The sequence below is a fragment of the Balaenoptera acutorostrata genome, chromosome 7 (assembly GCF_949987535.1).
Source record: "Balaenoptera acutorostrata chromosome 7, mBalAcu1.1, whole genome shotgun sequence".
Taxonomy (NCBI): Eukaryota; Metazoa; Chordata; class Mammalia; order Artiodactyla; family Balaenopteridae; genus Balaenoptera; species Balaenoptera acutorostrata.
Genome location: NC_080070.1, coordinates 101,330,689 through 101,352,823, shown reverse-complemented (window position 1 = coordinate 101,352,823; position 22,135 = coordinate 101,330,689). Strand labels below are relative to the sequence as shown.

Here is a 22,135-nt window from a genome sequence, read left to right as displayed (position 1 = left end):
GAGATTATGTAGTAGAATGTCATTTTTGTTGGAAATACACATTAAAGCCTTCAGGGGTGATGGGGCCTCATGTCAGTAACTTATTCCCAAATGATTCAGGGAAAAATATTTTTTACTATACTTTAAAATTTTCTATATGTGTAAGATTGTTTCAAAACTTACAAAATAAATAACATTATTATAATTATATGGGAACACATGTTACCCAAAATGTATCTAAAAGTTTATAATTCACTAAGGAAAAGATAAATAACCCAATTGAAAAAAATAGATGAATATGAATAGGCAGATCACAGAAGAACATATCCAGTAAACATGAAAAGATGTTCAGCCTCTTTTTAGAGGATATGAACTAGTTATTAGGGAAAAACAAATGATGCAAGATACTATTTCTCAGTCATGAGATTGGCAAAATCTAAATCTAAAACAGAACTAAATGTTGGATGAGGGCAGAAACTCTTGTACTCTGACTGTAGGAGAATAAAATGTTTCAAGCATTTTATTCAGTTTTATCAAACTGCTCACTGAGGTTAAAAACGGGAATACCTTATGATCTTATAATTTCTCTTTTAAGAGTAAACCCTAGAGAAACTCTGGCACATACGTATAAGAATTTTTATTACTATTATTCATAATAGTTAAACATTGAAAACAATCTTTCCTTTATTGGAAAAATGAATAAACTTGCTTATTTATTAAATAGACTACTATACAATATTTAAATTAATAAATTTTATCAGTATAGATAATTCTCAGCTCCCTTACATGAAAAAGCGAGTTGCAGAAAGATACAGTATCATACTGTATTTAAAGCCTAAGAACGTGACAGACGGTGCTATGTATTGCTTTACATACATACATATGTAATGAATGTATAAATATATGCCTTGTAATAATAATCATTAATTTCAAAATAACATGAGCTCTGGGGAGAGAGCAAGGAAAATGAGACCAGGAACGAAGGGGTATATTTAGGGACCTCCACTTTATTCATTCATCCTTTTTAAAAATTTTATTTTTTAAGACTATTTTTTTAGAGTATTTTTACGTTCACAGCACAATTAAGAGGAAGGTACAGAGATTTCCCATATACCCTCACCCCGACGCGTGCCCAGCCTCTCTCATGATCAGCATCCCCAGCAGAGTGATACATTTGTTACAGTTGGTGAACCTGCATTGACATGTCATAACCACCCAAAGTCCATAGCTTACAATAGGGTTACTCTTAGGTTTCTACATCTATGAGTTTGGACGAATTTATAATGAATGACGTATTTCCATCATTATAATATCAAACAATATTTTCATGGCCCTAAAAATCCTCTAAGCTTTGCTTATTCATCCCCTCACTCCCAGCCCTGTCAACCACTGATCTTTTTATTGTCTCCATAGTTTTACCTTTTTCAGAATGTTATATAGTTGGAATTCTACATCATGTAGCCTTTGCAGATTGGCTTCTTTCACTTAGTAATAAGCATTTAAGTCCTCCATTTCTTTTCATGGCTCGATAGCTCTTTTTTTTTTTTTTAGTACTGAATAATATTCCACTGTATGGATGTACTACAGTTTATCCATCCACCTAGTGAAACATCCTGGTTGCTTTTAAGTTTCGGCAATTATGAACAAAAGCTGCTGTAAACATCTTTGTGCAGGTTTTTGTGTGGACATAAGTTTTCAGCTCCTTGGGGTAAATACCAAAGAGCACAATTGCTGCATTGTATGGTAAGAGTATGCTTAGTATTGTAGGAAACCACCAAACTGTCTTCCAGAGTAGCTTTACCATTTTGTGTTCATGCCATCAGTGAATGAGGGTTTCTCTTGCTCCCTATCCTCACCAGCATTTGGTGTTATCACTGTTCCAGATTTTGGCCGCCTAATGGATATGTAATGGTATCTCAGTGTTGTTTAAATTTGCATTTCCCGGATGCTGTATGATATGGATCACCTTCTCATATGCTTATTTGCCATCTGTACGTCTTCTTTGGTGAGGGAGGTGTCTGTTAAGGTATTTGGCCCATTTTTTAATTGGGTGGGTTTCTTACTGTTGTAAGAATTTTTATTTTGGGTAGCAGTTTTTTCAGATGTGTCTTTTGCAAATATCTTTTTTTCCAAGTCTAAGGATTGTCTTCTAATTCTCTTGATTATTTGTCTCTCCCAGAATAGAAGTTTTTAATTTTAATGAAGTCCAGCTTATCAGTTACTTCTTTCATAGAACATGTCTTTGGTATTGTATCTAAAAAGTCATTGCCATACCCAAAGTCATCTGGGTCTTCTCCTTTGTTATCTCCTATGAGTGTTATAGTTTTGCATTTTACTTTTAGGTCTGTGACCATTTTGAGTTAATTTTGGTGAAGTATGTGAGGTCTATGTCTAGATTCATTTTTTTGCATGTGGTTATCGAGTTATTCCAACATGATTTGCTGAAGATTCTACCTTTGCCGAATTTATTGCCTTTGCTCCTTTTTCAAAGATAATTTGACTGTATTTATGTGGGTGTATTTCTGAGCTCACTATTCTGTTCCGTTTATCTATTTGTCTTTTTTGCTAATACCACATTGTCTTGATTACTGTAGCTTTATAGAATGTCTTGAAGTTGGCTAGTCAGTCTTCCAACTTTGTTCTTTTTCTTCAATATTGTGTTGGCTCTTCTGGTTCTTTTGCCTCTCGATATAAACTTTAGAATCCGTTTGTTGATATCCAAAAACTAACTTTCTAGAATTTGGATTTGGATTGCATTGAATCTATAGATCTAATTGGGAAGAACTGACATCTTGACAATATTGATTCTTCCATCGATGAACATGGACTATTTCTCTATATATTTAGTTCCTCTTTGATTTTGTTCATCAGAGTTCTGTAGCTTTCCTCATAAAGATTTTGTACCTATTTTGTTAGATTTACTTATACCTAAGTATTTCATTTGGCCGGTGGGTAACGTACATGGTATTTTGTTATCAAATTCAAATTCCACTTGTTCATTGTTGGTATATAGGAAAACAATTGACTTATGTTCATTAACCTGGTATCTTACAACCTTGCTATAATCACTGATTAATTCCAGGACTTTTTTGGTTGGTTCTTTCAGATTTTCTACACAGATGATCGTATCATCTGCAAACAAAGACAGTTTTATGTCTTACTTCCCAGTATACACCTTTCTTTCCTTTTCTTGCCTTATTGCATTAGCAAGGACTTCCAGTATAATGTTGAAAAGTGGTGGTGAAAGGGGACATTCTTGCCTTGTACCTGATCTTGATGGGAACATTTCTCATCATTAAATATGATGTTAGCTGCAGGCTTCTTATAGATAGTCTTTATTAAGTTGAGAAAATTCCCTTTATACTTAGTTTATTGAGAGTTTTTACCATTAATGGTTGTTGAATTCTGTCAACTGTGATCAAATGTATTAATGTGATTTTTCTTTTTTTAGTCTGTTGATGTGATGGATTATGTAAACTGTTTTTTTTTTAAATTTATTTATTTAATTTTATTTTTGGCTGTGTTGGGTCTTCGTTGCTGCACACGGGCTTTTCTCTAGTTGTGGTGAGCAGGGGCTACTCTTTGTTGTGGTGCGCGGACTTCTCACTGCAGTGGCTTCTCTTTGTTTTGGAGCACGGGCTCTAGGTGCGTGGGCTTCAGTAGTCATGGCATGAGGGCTCAGTAGTTGTGGTTCGCGGGCTCTAGAGCGCAGGCTCAGTAGTTGTGGCGCACATGCTTAGTTGCTCTGCGACATGTGGGATCTTCCTGGACCAGGGCTCAAACCTGTGTCCCCTGCATTGGCAGGCTGATTCTTAACTACTGCACCACCAGGGAAGCCCTGTAAACTGGTTTTTGAATGTTGAACCAGGCTTACCTACCTGGGCTAAATCCCATTTGATTATGGTGTAAAATTCTTTTTATACATTTTTAGATTTTATTTGCTAATATTTTGTTGAGGCTTTTTACATCTATGTTCATGAGGTAGTGGTCTCTAGTTTTATTTCCTTGTAATATCTTTATTATCTAGAATAACAATTCACCATTTGTTATTTCCTTCAACTTCCGGAATGCTTCTTTCCTCAAACTTTGAACGCTTCTTTTGCTCTCTGGCCCAGTATGCACCAGGTTCACCTTCTATTTTTACCGCTCCAGGTATGGAATCACTTTTTTCTTCAGTAAGCTTTGGTTTCTTTTATTGGGGAATGGTGCATAGAGATTGAAATTTGGATATCAGGCATGCTCATTTCTATTAAGGAGTTGTCGTCTCTCTGTCTTTTAGTGAATAGAATTGGCAAATACCTCCAATCCCCATTACACATTTGTATCTTTGTTCTGTTTATAGTGAGAACCTTCATTTGAGCCATTCTAAAATAGACTTAGTTTCAATATTACTATCAAGCAACACATCTATTAAGTAAAGTACAGTATTTCTTTGTGATTCTTTTTGCCCCTAAAATATATCTTACTAAAGTTAGGACACTGTAATTAAAAATTACTTGAATTAATTATTTTCCTGTGTGTGGTGGTTGTATTATTAATTTGAAGTACCATTAGTTTTATGTGTTTCTGTATTTGTTTATATTTAGTTTTAGAGTTTGCTTTTTTCATTCTTTTAAAATTTAAATTTATTTTGAAACATCAGTATATAAGATGTTTGTATGGTCCACAGAGACTCACCGCTTCTATCCCTGTTCCTTTTACCTGATACTACCTCCCACCTCTTCAACTCCCCTTCTAGGAAACCTTTCTTATTAATTCCTGTTTTCTGTATTATCCTTCCTGGGTGTGTGTGTGTGTGTGTGTGTGTGTGTGTGTGTGTGTGTGATCGTATTTTCCTTTCTTAGACACAAAAGGTTAAGATTCTTTTTTATGTCATTTATAAGAAATAATAATTTCTTCAAAAAGGAACTTCTCATCTTTTAGCCTGTATGTGATTTTCATAATAACATATCAGTACATTTTATTATATTTGGAAATTTTTATTTTTCATGTTTTTCTGTTGCTCATAAACAGGGGCACCTGGACGATCTACCATGCCAGCCCCAGGAAACACTGCAGCGTTTCGTGCTTCCCTTTGGACCAATATGGAGAAACTTGTGGATCATATTTTTACTGTTTGTGGCCAGGTAAATATTTGAGAGAGTGAAAATAACATTAATTATGGGTTAATTCCTGGTTATTCTAAATTGTGTGACCTTGGGCAGGTTTCTTAAAATCTCTGAGAGTTCAAAATACCTACATTAGCTAATTATAATATATGTAAGGGCTCTAGCAAAATGTCTTTTCCCTTCCCTTTCTGTTTCTAATGCCTATGCTTAATACTTGTTTCATTTGAAAATACTCAGTTATGTACATTCTCCCTCTCTTCCCCCTTTTTAGGTACAACATCTGCAAAAAATATTAGCCAAGAAGAGAGACCCTGTCTCTCACATTTGTTTCATTGAAGAAATAGTTAAGGTATGTTTAAATGAAAGTATTTTTATCTCTTTATGAAAGAATGCAGGAAGATAATGAGCCAGCATTATTTGTGTTCCTGTCTGACAGAGAGGCTACATGTCAGAGAGCTAAAGGGAAGTATGTTTCTTGACAACCACAAATTTTCTTTGCATGTTTGTTTATTGAGTAGATGCTACTAATACTATTTATAGAATAATTTCTCAAATGCATATAGTAATTTCCCATTTTTTAATAATATAAATGATTTATTGTAGAAGTGTTTTAAAGTCCCGATAGAGAATAAGATAAAAATTTTTGGTATATAAGAGATTTAATTAGTGGTTGTTATAATGCCTTATAAAGTCTTCTCTGAAGATGGTACAATTCATTCAGTTGTTAATTTTTCCTATAAAGCACATTAATGTATTATTTTTTCATATTCTAAAGTCTCCCTTCTGTCATCTACCAATCTACTGGCCTCGTGGGCCACAAGAATTCCTTCCATGCATAAAAATCCCTGACTCTACATTTTATTCATTCATTTTGATATGTTTTTGATAGTGATGAATGGAATAACTAGAAATTCTGTTCATTAAATCTTAACACCTAGTGCTCCAATGAAAAAGATTCTTTAAGTTTCTATCATCGTGGTGTAGATAGTTTACTTTGTAGTTCAGAATTTTAAATATTTTATTTCCTGTGTTGGGGATCTCCAAAAGCACCCCCAAGTTTGGTGATTTGCTAGGAGGATTCATAGCACTCAGTACATAGTCCTGCTTGTGGCTGTGATATATTATAGTAACAGTATATAAACCAAGTCAGACAGAGAAAGACAAATACTGTGGAATCTAAAAAACAAATGAACAAACGTAACAAAATAGAAATTAAGTTATAGATACAGAGAACAAGCAGGTGGTTGCCAGAGGGGAGCCCGGAAGGGGAAATTGGATGAAGGCAGTCAGAAGGTGCAAACTTCCAGTTACAAGATAAATAAGTACTAGGGATGTAATGTGTAGCACGATGAATATAATTAATTAATATAATTAAGACTGCTGTATGTTATATATGAAAGTTGTTTTGATATTGCTGCATTGGGCAAAGTTTCTACATAAAAACTCACATATCAATTCTTGTCAACAATCAGTTACTATACTGGATGAACACTGGGCCAGGTTTTAAATGCATGTGAATTATTTCTAACTAAAAAGGATTATGAGGAATAGGGATATATGCTTTCATTGTATTCGTCCTTTTCATTTACTTAAAAATATTTCTTATTTAATTAAAATAAAGCCAGTGAAGATTGATCTTCCAAACATTCTTCTTATGTTTTTTAAGACAGTAGTCATACACAATACACACATACATATTTACATTTATTATAAATTTTAATGTAACTTTACAGTTTAGTTGATGTTTTTTCTTGTAAGGTGATATTTATGAATAAAAATTTAGTCCCTCTTGGGATTCAGTGTACTCATCTATATTCAGAATAGATCAATCTTCTTTGGAAAGTCCAAAATAACTCATGACCCTACAATTTTGGGAACTCTAGGACAAAAGAGAAGTAAAAATACTCTAAGGAAAATATGTCATAAATTACAAAGATAGCACATAAAATTTACTATATTTGCTATAATTTCTTTAGTCTTTTCCTTCGTTATAAAGCTGTAAACAGGTATTTTTGCTAATTATATAACTACAATGTAAGAGTATTATTTAGTTAAAATAATTATCAGTGGCAGTAGAACCTTTATAAAAAGTATAGGATTTTTAGAATGATTTGAGGCCCAAATAATAATCCTTAAAAGCTTCATAAAATTTTAAACTTGAGTAGGTGATGGTATATATCTTGGGTCATTGAAGAGCAGTTTCTGAATCAAGATCTCTAAATCATTTTGTGATCTGTTTTTGAGGAAAATGTTATAAAGAGAATGTTCTTACACTACTAGGTTTTTTTTGCAGCTTCAAGATTTTTAAGGATATATCCTGGTATTGAAAGTTCTTTCTAATTTAGTGGTTTAGCCTTTTAAACCTCTGAATATATTTTTTTAAAAATCAAAACAGTGTAAATAATTCAAAATGAAATGATTTAGAATTTATATCATATGCTTTCTACAATATCTATTTAGAAATTAATGCTTTTTTCCTAGGAAGATAATTTCTAGCAAATAATATTTTTTTAGATTGCAATCTACCAGAACAGATTTTTAAAATTTATGTATTAAATTTTTATAAGTTGTAGTCCACATTTTGAAATTCACTGAAAGCTAAATTAATAGATATTTTCTCTTTGGTTTATAATTTAAATACAAATGAAATTACACTATTAATTTCATGTCAAGTAGGAAAATTAAGAATTAATTTTCCAGGTTTCTTTGCTTTTAAACCACTTGATTCTAATGCTTCTGTAATTAACTATAAAGTGTGATGGAATTTCCATGTTTGACTTCTTGCCAACTTGTTTCTTTTCTACAAACAAAACAAAACTGTACTTTGCATTTTCCTCTGTTAAATAATTTTTGTAATTTATTATTCTTTTGTTGTAGTTCAATACCTGTAGATTTCTTTAAAAATTAATGATTTTTATTTTTTAGAACAGCTTTAGGTGTACAAAAAAATTGAGCAGAAAATACATCTGATACTTGCTAGGTTATCATAACATCTCTTGTGCATTATACAAAACTTATAAATGTACTACACAGTGAGCTAATCCTAATGTAAACTATGGACTTTAATTATTAATAATATATCAGTCATGGTTCATCAGTTGTAACAAATGCACCACACCAATGCAAGATGCATAATGCATTATGCAAATACATAATTTCCTGCGTCCACCATTTATAGTATCATGCAAAAGAGGTTCAGTAGTTTTACTTCCTTAAAAATCCTCTATGCTCCACCAGTTCATCCTTCCCCCACTTATCTCCTTAACCCCTGGCGACCAATGATCTTTTTACTGTCTTCAGAGTTTTGTCTTTTTCAGAATATCATAAAATTGGAATCATACAGTAGGTTGCCTTTTCATACTGGTTTCTCTCCCTTAGTAATATGCATTTAAGGTTTCTTCATGTCTTCATTGCTTCATTGCTCATTTTTTTTTTATCACTGAATGATATTTTACTCTGTGGATATACCTAGTTTGTTTACCCATTCACCTATTGAAGGACGTGTTGTTGCTTCCATTTTTTGGCAATTATGATTTAAATTGTTACAAACATTCATGCACAGATTTTTGTGTGGATATAGATTTTCAGCTCATTTGAGTAAATACCAAGGTATGTGATTTCTGTATCTTATAGTTAGACTATGTTTAGCTTTGTAAGAAACCACCAAACTGTCTTCCAGCATGGCTGTATTATTTTGCATTCTCATTAGCAAAGAAACAAAGTTCCTGTTGTTCCACATCCTTGTCAGCATTTGATATTGTCAGTGTTTTGGATTTTAACTATTCTAATAGGTATATAGTGGTATCTCATTGATTTAATTTATATTTCCTTATGGATTTTAAAAAAAAAATTATATTTATGGGAGAAACTTGATTAGTTAAGTTTCTAAGACTTTATCTGTAGGCAAATGAACTGCCTTGCCATGCTCATTATTTAAAATTTATCTGTTACAGTCAATCCAAGTGCTTAAAATATCTTAAAATATTCTAAAGTAATTTTTATAGGTTTAAGTATAGTTTTTTTTTAGCATTTGGACAGCCAAATAGTTTCAAGGTTACATCTCTGAATATCTGTTCAAATAGTGTTAAAGGCAGGATAGTACGGTGATTAAGAGCTGGGTCCTTGGGCCCTGGTATCAGACAGAGCTAAGATTTCCTACATTGATTATGCAACCTTGGATAGGTCCTATAATCTTTAAGACCATCAGATATCAAATGGAGGTGGTAATATTACCTATAGAGCTGAGGTTTTCTGAAGGAAAATTAGATAATGTAGACTTAATTCAGAGATTGGCTCAATAATTTGCTATCATGATTATTATTTCAGTCTTTTTTTTTAAACTTTGAAACTTTTATTTAGGGGTCATAAAGTTACCATGTGCATGGTAATAAAGAACCTTACTGTGTGAGAAGGTCAGTTTTTTTTTTACCAGTTCTAATAACATGATATGCATGTATATTCATGCTGAGAATTAGAAATTTAAGAAACCATGCTTCCTTAAATAAGACAGTATCAAGGATTTACTATGAATGTGTCATGATTATATGTCTCACTTTACTGAAGAATCATGGGTTTATGATCTAACATTTGGTAATTCTGTAGTCATAAAAACAACAAGGATGGTTTTCCTTCATTCTGTTCTGTGAGGTCTTGTGAGAATTGTTAAATCATTTATATTCTTTTAGTAGGCAAAAAAATGGGTTTACTTTAAAAATGTTTAGTTTTGGTGTTAATATTGCCAAATCTGCCTTTGCTGTTTGTTAAGATATCTGATTTCAGATGATAGAACTGTACATATTAGTATTCAGAGTCTGATCTTAGGTATGTACAAGAGGAGAAAAAAATCCTACATGTTGATAGTTTCTGCAACGCTTTATTAGTTCAGGAGGTTTTGTAGTAGATGTTTATCATGTTATAAAGAATACATCATAGTGTAAAGAGGGCATAAACGGGTTGAGTATAAAATAAAACTGGGCCAATTATATCAAGTATAATAAATCTTAAGAATACAGTGTTAATGTAAAGCTTTTTGAAAACTTTTCCTTAATTAAGATAACTAATGCTGCTTCTGCTTAATTTAATAAATGTTCTGGCTAACTTGTAAAATTAGCCTGTTATTTTCAGTTCATACTATAAATTTGCAGGCACCTTTATACCTATCATATTAATTCTTTATGGCGTTTAAATTTGGGATATACTTCTTTCCCCTTTTTATATTGTATTTCCAAAGATTACTTGAATGGATAAATCTTCTCATTTTAAATTAGATTTCTAGACTGTTTATTAGACATCAAAAATTCAATTTTGGTATCTTTTAAAACCTGTTAAAAGTTCTAGTATCACTATAAAATCATCAATACTATATGTAACACTTTGAAAGTGAGTGTAGCAAATTATTGACAAGTTTTTCAGGATCCATACAGTGGAAAACAGGTTGTAGATTCTCATCTGCAGAATTAAGCCAGTTTAGCTATATGTGGGAGTGTAGATATGATACTTTCATTTTCTAAGCCAGCATTTTTTATCATTGAACAGAATCTTATAATTGTGTGTAGGATGCATTAAGCTATATTTGGAATGTGTTCAGCATTTTGCACAGCTATAGTACTAACGAGGAGTTTAACTATGAAAAAGAATGTTTTCTTTTGCCCTTTTAGATGTATCAGATGATTTGATTATAGCATTTAAGATTCAGAAAAAAATTGTAGGACACCCAAATAAGGAATCTTTTTAATATTATGAGAAAAATGTTTAAGTTATTTATCAGTGGCATCGCAATTTGATTAAAAAAATCAAGTGGCAATTAGCCAGTTACATGTCTAAGGTATTATCAATAAATACTCTTATCTATAAAGGTTAGAAGATTTTTGCTTTACTAGCATGGGGACCAGTTATTTTTAAGGGCCCTCTCCCTGCAGTAAAACAAATTTTAGATAAGTTAGAAAAGCATAATTTTTTTTTTAAATTTATTTTTGTCTGCGCTGGGTCTTTGTTGCTGCGCACGGGCTTTCTCTAGTTGCAGCTAGCAGGGGATACTCTTTGTTGTGGTATGCAGCCTTCTCCTTACAGTGGCTTCTCTTGTTGTGGAGCACGGGCTTTAGTAGTTGTGGCATGCGGGCTCAGTAGGTGTGGCTTGTGGGCTCTAGAGCACAGGGTCAGTAGTTGTGGCACACGGGCTTCGTTGCTTCATGGCATGTGGGCTCTTCCCGGACCAGGGCTCAAACCCGTGTCCCCTGCATTGTCAGGCGGATTCTTAACCACTGCGCCACCAGGGAAGCCCCAAGAAAAGCATAATTTGTAATGCACTGTTGGCCCTGTAAAAAGTAAGAGAATCTCTGAGGGGCATATGCATATACAGATATACATAAGCAGATAAAGTAGTTGAAACTGTAGTGGAGATTTGTGAGCTCTAAGTCATTGCAAAAGCTAGAGTTGCCCTGCAGTCAAACGTCCATGTCAATGATGGGATCAGTCCACTAAGCTCTAACAAGGTGGAAGAATGAACCTGATAGTCTTGCATTAAGCTGATACCTGAGACTGCGGCAGACATGGTCCTTGGTTAGTAACAGTACCTACTCTCACAAACAAACGCAGATCCCCTGAAGAGGAAAGCACATCTAGTTTTAGCTATCAGGATTCTCCACATGTTAAGGTCAGCCAACTATGAGCTCACAGTTAAAAATCACCAGTCCTATAAATAAACTAGAAGCTATGATTGAGAGTCAGCAGGAAAAATAAACACAATTCAAAAAGGTTTTAGACTCTGAAAGAACTTCTGAAGGACACTATGGACTTCAGATGTTAGAATTAACTGACAAAGAATCTAGAATACCTGTATATGTTGTAGAAGTAAAGAATGGAATAAAAAATGAGAAATAAGTGACTTAAGAAATGATCAAGTAGGTCTAAAGAAGAACCAAATAGAACATTTGGAAATTAAAAATTAAATCATTGAAATAAAAAATTCAGCAGATAGGTGAAACAGATGTTACATAAAACCAGAAAATGAATTAGCCTGGCAGTTAGAATTGATGATATTATCTAGAACGCAGCATACAGACAAGAGTATGGAACAAATGAGAGGCTGAAAATTATGGAGGATTGAATGAGGCTTTAGTATGAGGCTAATTGGAAAAGGAAAGTCAGCAAACTAAAAAAGAAAAACCACATGACCATCTCAGTACATGCAGAAAAAGTATTTGACAGAATCCAACATCCATTTCTGATAAGAATTCTCAGCAGACTAGGAATAGAACTTTCTCAACCTGATAAAAGGCATTTAGGAACAATGAACAGGTAAAATCGTATACAATGGTGAATACTGAATGTTTCTCCCTTAAAATTTGGGAGAGGACAAGGATTCTTTATGCTCTCACTACGTCTGTTGAGCATTTTCCTAGCTAGTGCAATGAACAAGAAAAAGAAATAAAAGGCTTCCAGTTTGGAAATGAAAAAGTAAAATGGTCTTTATATACAAATGATAAGATTATCTATGTTAAAAACTCGATGGAATCTACAAAAAGGCTACTAGAGCTCATAAGTGATATGTTGCAAGATTACAGAATACAAGGTCAATATACAAAGATCAGTTGTACTTCTATATATTAGCAATGTACTATTGAGAATTGAAATTTAATAATTCCATATATAGTAACATCAAAGAATATGAAATCTTAGGAGTAAATGTGTCAGAAGATGAACATCTGGAAGCTGAAAACGGTAAATATTGCTGAGAGAAATTAAAGAAGACCTAAGGAAATAGAGATACCTTATTTATGTGTTGATAGATTTGCTGTTGTTAAGATGTCCCTTCTTCCTAAATTGACCTATAATCCTAACAGGTGTTTTGGAGTGACTGACAAGCTGATTCTAAAATTCAAACAGAAATACAAAGGACTTGGGGTACCCAACACAACTTGGAAAAAGAAAAGCGAAATTGGAGGGCTAACAATACCTGATTTCAAGACTTAACTACGATATTCAAGAAAATGTGGAATTGGCATAAAGTTAGAGACATAGATCATTGATGCAGAATAGAGGGTCCAAAAATATACTGACACATATGTGGAAAATTGATTTTCAAAAAAAGTTACAAAGGCATTTCTATCTTGACGCAGTAGTCTTTAACAGGTAATACTGAAACATTTGGATATCCAGATGTAAAGCCTAAAATTCTAAAACTTATAGGAGAAAACAGAACAAAACTTTGTGACTTAGGGGTAGAAAAAGATTTCTTAGATGCAACACCAAAAGCTCTATCCATAAATGAAAAAACTTGATATTTTGGACTTACTCAAAATTAAGAATTTATGTTCTGCAAAATACTCCATTAAGAGAATACAAGATAAGGAATAAACTGGGAGAAAATATTTGCAAATCACATATCTAATAAAGGGCTTATGTCTAAAGAACTCTCAGAATTCAATAAGAAAACAAAAAAAGCCAGCTTAAAAAAATAGGCCAAAGATTTGAATAGACACTTTAGAGATAGATGTCAATTAAGCACATATCTAAAATTTAAAAGACTTGACCATACCAAGTGTTGGTGGGAATATGGAGCAACTGGAACTCTCATATACTGCTAAAGGGAAGTGTAAAATTGTACAACCACTTTGGAAAACAGTTTGGCTGTTTCTTAAAGAGTTAAACATACATATATTATATGACCTAGCAATATACCCCTAGTTATTAATCCAAGAGAAATGAAAGAATATATCCATACAAAGACTTGTATGCAAATGTCCGTAGAGCTGTCTTCTCCCTGTGTCTTCACACCATCTTCCTTCTGTATGTGTCTGTGTTTCAGATTTCTTTTTCTTATAAGGACCTTCTAATGACCCCATTTTAATTTAATTACTTCTTTAAAGACCTATCTCAAAATATGGTCACATTTTCAAGTATGGGGGGTTAGGACTTCAACATATGAATTTTGTCGGGACAAAACTCAGCCTATAACAGTAATTTACATTGATGCCAGTGAAAATGGAGAGAATTGCAGTGATTTGAGAATTATTCAGGAGAGAAAACTGACAAATCTTAGTGATGGATTAAAAGTGGTGAGATGGAGAAGAAGGTATCAAGGATGATATCATTGGTTCAGGTTTGACAGGGTTCTGGTAGATAGTAGTAACTTCATTTGAGAGCATAAACCGAAGAGCACATTTAGAAGGGAAGATAAGCTCTGTATTCAGGTGCTCATGGGACGTCCAAGTGAAGATGTCAGTTAGGCAATTTAATACGGGAGTCTGGAGCTCAGAAGAGAGGCCTCTGCTAGAGACATAAATTTGGGCGATATCAGCTCATATTGGCAGTCAAAGCCATGGTAATGGGTAAGACCGGCTATAGAGAGAAAAGAAACCTACCTTGAAAATGCAACATATAAAACTCATGTAGAACTCTGGTTTCCAAAGTGTGTATACATTTTGACATGGAAGAAGATAGTTATAATTTCTGCCTGTCCTTTTTACAAGTTTTATCCTTTAAACTATTTTCGTACATTTTATATTGCACTTATTTTATTAATACAGTGGTATTTGTATATAATTTTAAACAAATAAGTAAACATATATTAGAATGTATAGTTAAAAATATTTACATTCAGTGAGTTTGGGAAACATTGTAACAGAGGAGGCCACAAGGAATATTTCAAGAGGAGGATGAAACCAAAGAGAATATGGTGAGGGAAGCCAGGGGAAAAGTTTGAAGGAGATTGTGGTTCATACTAAATCTAATTTGAGTGACAGTCTATTTAAAGTACCAGTCCACCATGCGTTCTCAACAAGGGCAATATTGACCCCAAGAGGGAGAAAAAGTTGTTTTTTGGAGGGAGGGGGGAGGCACAAAAGATCTTATATATTACATTGGCTTGTGGTCTCCAGAGTTCAGTCCTACCATACAAAATCTTACTCCTTAGTATTTAGCATCTGTCATCAGGGAGAAACTAAGTTAAATTTAAATTTAAATTAAGTGCAGTTATATTATATAATTATATAATATGTATTATGTATATGTATAATTAATTATTTAGTTTTCTTTTTGGAGGGGCAATATGAAAAGAAAGGTTGAGAAACACTACAGTAAACTCTATAGAAAGGGTTTTAAAACCCTTTAACACTGTAGTTTAACAATGATCTCTAGGGAAAAGTGCGGGATAAGGGATCTGAGTTTGAAGAGAAGCTTTACATTTTTTTTTTTTAATAAATTTATTTATTTATTTATTTTTGGCTGTGTTGGGTCTTCATTTCTGTGCAAGGGCTTTCTCTAGTTGTGGCGAGCGGGGGCCACTCTTCATCGCAGTGCGCAGGCCTCTCACTATCGCGGCCTCCCTTGTTGCGGAGCACAGGCTCCAGACGCGCAGGCTCAGTAGTTGTGGCTCACGGGCCCAGTTGCTCCGCGGCATGTGGGATCTTCCCAGACCAGGGCTCGAACCCGTGTCCCCTGCATTGGCAGGCGGATTCTCAGCCACTGCACCACCAGGGAAGCCCAGAAGCTTTACATTTTTACCATGTATTCAGTATTGAATTTTTTACATCAAGAATTTATTCTTGTCTTTAGAATTAAATTAGATTATCTTAATTACTCTTCCAAAAAATTAAAAAGAATAAAGGAAACATCATGTTTAATCCTATCACCCAGAAATAATTTCTTTTTTTTAAAATTAAGTAATTTATTTATTTTTTAGCTACATTGGGTCTTCATTGCTACGTGAGGGCTTTCTCTAGTTGCGGTGCGCGGGCTTCTCACTGCGGTGTCTTCTCTTGTTGAGGAGCATGGGCTCTAGGCACGCGGGCTTCAGTAGTTGTGGCTCACGGGCTCTAGAGCACAGGCTCAGTAGTTGTGGTGCACGGGCTTAGTTGCTCCGCAGCATGTGGGATCTTTCTGGACCAGGGCTCGAACCCGTGTCCCCTGCCTTGGCAGGAGGATTCTTAACCACTGTTCCACCCGGGAAGCCCGAGATAACTTCTGTTAACATTTTGTATATGGTTTTTCTATAATATTTAGCTCTATACATTTTAACAAGTCCTATCTGTTCTATCATCAAAAGGTATCTGAAATCTGACTACTTTTCACTTCCTCCCACTATCACCTTATCTAAGCCCCCATTTTTTTAAAAACAAGTAGACCGTACTGTAAGTATTCCTTTATCTTTGAACAATATACATATAAAAGCCAATATTTTGATTTTAACTGAAATTCTTTTGGTTGTATAGGCTTTATCATTTTGTTCTGTGATGTTCATCTTGAAGTCCCTTCTGAATTTCTGTACCTTCCTTCTTTTGTAATCAGACACAGCAAAATGGTTCTCCCAGAAGGCTATTTTCCAGTAAAGATAACTTTTTTCTTTGCTTTATATTTGCTTCCCCAGGATCCCTCTGCTTTTATCCAGAAGATGATTAAAAGCTAATATAAAATTCACATCTGTTTGGTTTCTTTGATCAAGTCTGCAAGCTTTCTTATTCACAACGTGATCTCTCCACAGAGATCTCTGGCACAGACTTGTTGCTAAATCTTTTACTTCCTCTTCTGTTTTGATCGTAATTTAGTTACGTCTGGTTCCCTCTGACCGTGTCTCTCTAAGTTCACTGTCTTATAAAATCTTTATCTGAACTGATCCTCACCTTCCCCTTCTGTATCAAAGTTAGAGGTTGATTGTATCTTCTCTTTTCTCAGACTTACCCCTCTACTTTTGTTCGCATTCTACATCTTATCGTTGTCTAGGACATTCTCTGCTTTCTCCAATATCAGCCTTTCCCAGTTACTTCCTCCCAGGGATCTACCATCTAAAATCAAAACCAGAACAGAATCCTTGGTCCTGTATCTCCCTCAAAGTATTTCTTCCCTTCATGCCCAGATTTCCATTAGGTACTTTGTGTCTCTACTTTTTTGTTTCAGTTTTGCTCCAAACCACTGAAATCAAGCTTCTGCTCCCCTGAAACAGTTGTTACTAAAGGAATTTTAATGACCCAGCTACCAAATCCTTCTACTCACTTCTAAGATTCTTTTACTTCACTCCTTAGAGGTAATAACTACTTCTAATACTGGTTTCCTCCTTCACAGATACTACATCTCTTCAGAATCCTTCACTGATTCCTCCTTCTCCACCTACCCTTCCTTTTAAAACATTTTATTCATAAAATTTCAAACAGAAGCCAACATACAGAACCAAAGTATAGAACAGTGACTCTCTATGTACCCATTGTCCAGTTTCAGCAATCACTAACCTGTGACCAGTCTTTTTTTTTTTTAATAATTAGCTCCACCACTTCTCTTTCTCCACTCTAAATTATTTCTTCCCCAACCTTTAAGTAGTGTTTTTCCCCTGGGTCCTATCCTCAACGTTCTTTTCCTCTCATGCCACATGCAATCTATGGAAAAGCTTACACATGTTAATAGCTTCTACCACCTCTAAATGCTGATAACACCTAAATCTCTTTCTCCAGCTTAGATCTTGTTCTTAAGCCAGAGATTTGTACGTATTTAGTGGCCTAGATCGTCTTCGCTCAGATGCCCCACAGGTTCTAGAAGTGGTAGAGACTGGATCTGAACCTTAATATCCTACTTTCAGAGTTCCTCTCCTTAACCACCGCTCTTTTCCTATATTTAAATAGGAAAATATAATTATGGTGGGGAACATGGGATGCTATAGATGTATATAACAGAGTGCACCAAACCTGGGGGAACCAAGAGAAGAGACACCTAAACTGACTCTGATGAAGGTGCTGGATTAAAAGCTGGTAACTGGGAGAAACTACAGAAGAACCTTCAGCAACCTGAAGGAATTTGTGCTGGTTGGATCTTGACCTCAGTGGTATGTAACAAGAGAAGTAGGCTGGGACAATCATATCATATAAGGCTTTGTAAGTCAGGTTAAAGGGGACTAATACTTTAATATATCAGTCAAACAAACCTTAGATCAAATCCCAGCTCTACTACTTTCTGTACTACTGTACTACTTTCTGTGTAATTCTAAGCAAGTCACCTTTTCTCTTTGGCCTTTGTTTTCACTCTAGAAAGGGACTAAAAATGTCATCTTATAAGATCGTTCCACTCATTTTTTCAGTAAATATTTATTGTGTGCCTATTATGTCCTGGTCACATTCTCGATGTTGAAATTAGAGTGGTAAGAAAGACAAAATGGGACCTCTGCTGTCATGGAGCTTACATTCTGGTGGTTGTTGTAGTGCTTAAATGAGATAACATTCAGTGGTGCCTGTTACATAATGGACATTCAGAAAATGTTAATTTCCTAGTCAACGTTCACATACTAATGCATGGACACTTTGTCTGAGTTCTTCTCTGATTAAGTTAAAAAGTACATACTTCTTGGCTTAGGAGTTTTGAGTGACTTGTCACTAAAAAGGAAGAAGTAGCCAGATTATCTGGGACCCTATGTTTTCTTTCAAAAGTTCATGTCTAGGACTTAGAATTTTCTTGTTTACTTTGGCAATTCTAAAAAGCCTTGAAGAATTCCTGTTATTTCTCGAAATCTATTTCAGTAATTCTGTGAATTACAAAGATGATTTGCATCAAAGGAATTTATGGTTAGTTGTAGGAATAGATAATGACACATCCAAAAGAAATAAAAGAAAAAGCCTCTAGAGAAGATAAAAGCTAACAAAAATAATCCACAGACCAAAGAAAACACAAAGAAAGCATAAAATGAGATGATAAAAGCAGAAACAACCTATTAAACATATTTGGTTTGTAATTTCTTATTAAAAGATAAAACAGTGTTTAAAAATAGAATACGTTGTTTATAAGAGTCAAAAAACAGTGACATGACAAGAATAAAAATAGACTGATAAACATTTCTTAAGTGAAAGCAATTAATTAATTTCAGATAAAATATTAATTTTAAATATTAAAGTATTAATTTCAGGTAAAATAAGACAAATAATGGTATATAGAATAAAGAGGGTCACACAAACTTTATATTACCAGTCTCTTCAACAAATGATGCTGGAAAAACTGGATATTCATGTGTGAATGAAAGAAATTGGACCCTTACCTTAAACCGTATTCAAAAATTAATTCAAAATGAATTAAAGCCCTAAATGTAAGACCTAAAATTATAAAACTCAGAGTAGAAAATGGGGAAATCTTCATGACATTGGACTTGGCAGTGATTTCATGGATATGACACAAAATCACAGGCAACAGAAGTGAAATTGACAAATGGCACTACACCAAACTTCAAAACTTCTGTGGGACAAAGGAAACAATTAACGGAATGAAAAGGCAACCTACAGAATGAGAGACAATATTTGCAAGCTATATATCTGGTAAGGGGTTGATGTCCATAATATATAAAGAATTCCTACAACTCAACAACAGCAAACCACCCAACTCACCTAAAAAAATGTGTAAAGGACTTGAATAGACATTTGTCTGAAGAAGACATACAAATGACCAACAAGCATATTAAAAGATGATCAACACCACTAACCATCAGGAAGTACAAATCAAAATCATAATGAGATATCACTGCACTCATTAGGATGACTATTTCCAAAACAGAAAACAGGTGTTGGTGAGGATGTGGAGAAATTGGAACCCTTGTATATTGTTAATAGGAATGTAAAATCATGCAGCTGCTAAGAAAAACAGTGTGGAGGTTCCTCAAAAAAATTAAAAACAGAATTAATGTATGATCCAGCAATCTCACTTCTGGAGATACACAATATATCCAAAAGAATTGAAAACAGGATCTTGAAGAGAGATTTGCCCAGTCATGTTCATTGCAGCATTATTCATAATAGCCAAGTGATAGAAGCAATCCAAATGTCTGATGATGGATGAAGGGATAAAGAAAATGTGATACACAGACACACATGTATATACATACATGCAATGGAATATTATTAAGTCTTTAAAAAAGAAGGAAATTCTGTTACATGCTAAAGATGGATGAAACTTAAGGACATCATGCTAAATGAAATAATCCAATCACAAAAAAACAAATATTGTGTGATTCCACTCACATGAGGTATCTCAAGTAGTCACAGTCTTAGAAACAGAAAGTAGATAGGTAGTTCAAGGGCTGGGGGGAGAAAGAAAATGGGAGTTGTTGCTCAATGGGTATAGAGTTTCAGTTTTGCAAGGTGAGAAAGTTCCAGAGATCTGTTGCACATCAAGGTACATAGAGTTAACACTGCTGTACACTTAAAAGTGGTTAAGATGGTAAATTTTGTGATTTTTATCATAATTTTAAAAGTATAAGAATCATTTCATGCATTGTTTTCTACGAACTTAAAAAATATGAGGACTGGGTATTATTTTGTTAATTAAAGGGTTTAATTGCCTTTTATTGACTCAGCTAAATGATCCTGTAGATTTCCTTCTGGAGACATCGGGCTATTAATAAATTTCCTAATATTTAATGATAGGTACCTTGCTGACATAAATCCTACTTGTTTAGGTAGATAATTCAAATACTGAAATCAATTTGCTGTTATATCTGAGAATTTTGTATTTGTATGCTTAAGCAAGATTGACCCAAGTTTACTTTTTTAAGTGTATGTATTTGTGTGTACGTAGAAGCATATATATTGTCACCAAATTTCCCGCATCTTAGACATCTTTCAGATTTTTACCATTATGTTGTTACCTGTGGACTTTTCATATATGACCTTTAATATGTTGACGTAATTACCTAGCTTGTTCCTAGCTTGTTGAGTGGTTTTATCATGAAAGTGTGTTGAATTTTGTCAAATGCGTTTTTGTGCATCAGTTGAGATAATCATGTGGTTTTGTCCTTCATTTTGTTAATGTGATGTATTAAAATGGTTCTTTAATATGATGAAAAACATTCACTTTTTTTTTACTAAAGTATAATTGATTAACAATGTTGTGTTAGTTTCAGTACAGCAAAGTGACTCATTTATTTATATATGTATATATATTCTTTTTCAGATTCTTTCCCATTACAAGTTATTACAAGATATTGAATATAGTTCTCTGTGCTGTAGGTCCTTGTTGGAAAAACATCCACTTTAAAGTGTATGATATACAATACACATAGTGCATAAAATCTTGGTAATCTGAATCTATTTTGTGATCACTGCATAAGAAATTAGCAATTATTTGATTTGCCTTTTTATGATACACAATACCCATTTGAATTCAAAACAAAACTTATTAAAGAAACAAATAACAAGGAAAATAGATATGTGCATAGGCATAAAAGTGAGAAATCAGTATTTTTCACTGCTCATTTTCTTTCTTATAACCTTGAAAAGTAGAATTTCATTCTTTGCAAGTACAAAACTAAAGCAGAATGAATGAGTTTCCTAATTATTTTTTATGACAGTAGTCATATTTGAACATTATACATATTTATGTTACTAGGGTGAACCATGTGAAATTGGCATTGTTGTACTTCAAAAATAGAATAAAGGCAATTTGATATAATATTACCATACATGTAGAAGTACCTTAAAGGGCTTGGTAAAATTTCTGTAAGTGTCGTTTTCTTTTAACAGTATTAAAGTACTTTGTCTGGTTTTAACAATTGACACTTAAACTAATATTTATCTTTTCTTTTTAGTAATTACTTTCTAAAATATGTATTAATAGTTGAGTGACAGTATCCTGCTAAGATGAGTAATAGTAATTCCTGTGACTTAAAAAAACAAAAACAAAATTGTGTCTATACTTCAGGCAGTTCTCTTTTGTAATTGGTGAATTGTATCTTGGTGGTCACTCTTGGTCTAAGCATGCTTGTTCTTCATTTTCTTATGGTAACAAAAATTGCCTTCTGTATATATAATGATGATGATGATAATAATTGTAATAATAATAACATTCACTGAAGATTTATTATATGTCAAGAACTGTCCCAAGAGTTTACTTTTATAAACTTTTAAAATCCTTGTAATAATCCTGCAGTGTGGGTACTGTTATCATCTCCATTTTACAGAGGACAGGGAGGCACAGAATGATTTAGCAACTTGCCCAAGCTCACACAGCTAGTAAGTAGCTGAGAGGGATGATGACATGAGACATGATTTGACTCATCTATATATTTCTACTTAGTTACTTAATAATTC

At 33.7% G+C, this 22,135-nt stretch overlaps 1 protein-coding gene across 1 annotated transcript in view; it reads left to right on the top strand.

Moving 5' to 3' along the window:
• The window catches only part of COG5 (component of oligomeric golgi complex 5), a 285,164-nt gene that overhangs the window by 162,617 nt on the left and 100,412 nt on the right, over positions 1 to 22,135 (top strand). The window contains exons 9-10 of the mRNA XM_007180888.3: positions 4,993 to 5,105; positions 5,359 to 5,436. Coding sequence (XP_007180950.1) covers positions 4,993 to 5,105; positions 5,359 to 5,436 — 191 coding nt within the window. The remainder of the gene's footprint in view (positions 1 to 4,992; positions 5,106 to 5,358; positions 5,437 to 22,135) is intronic.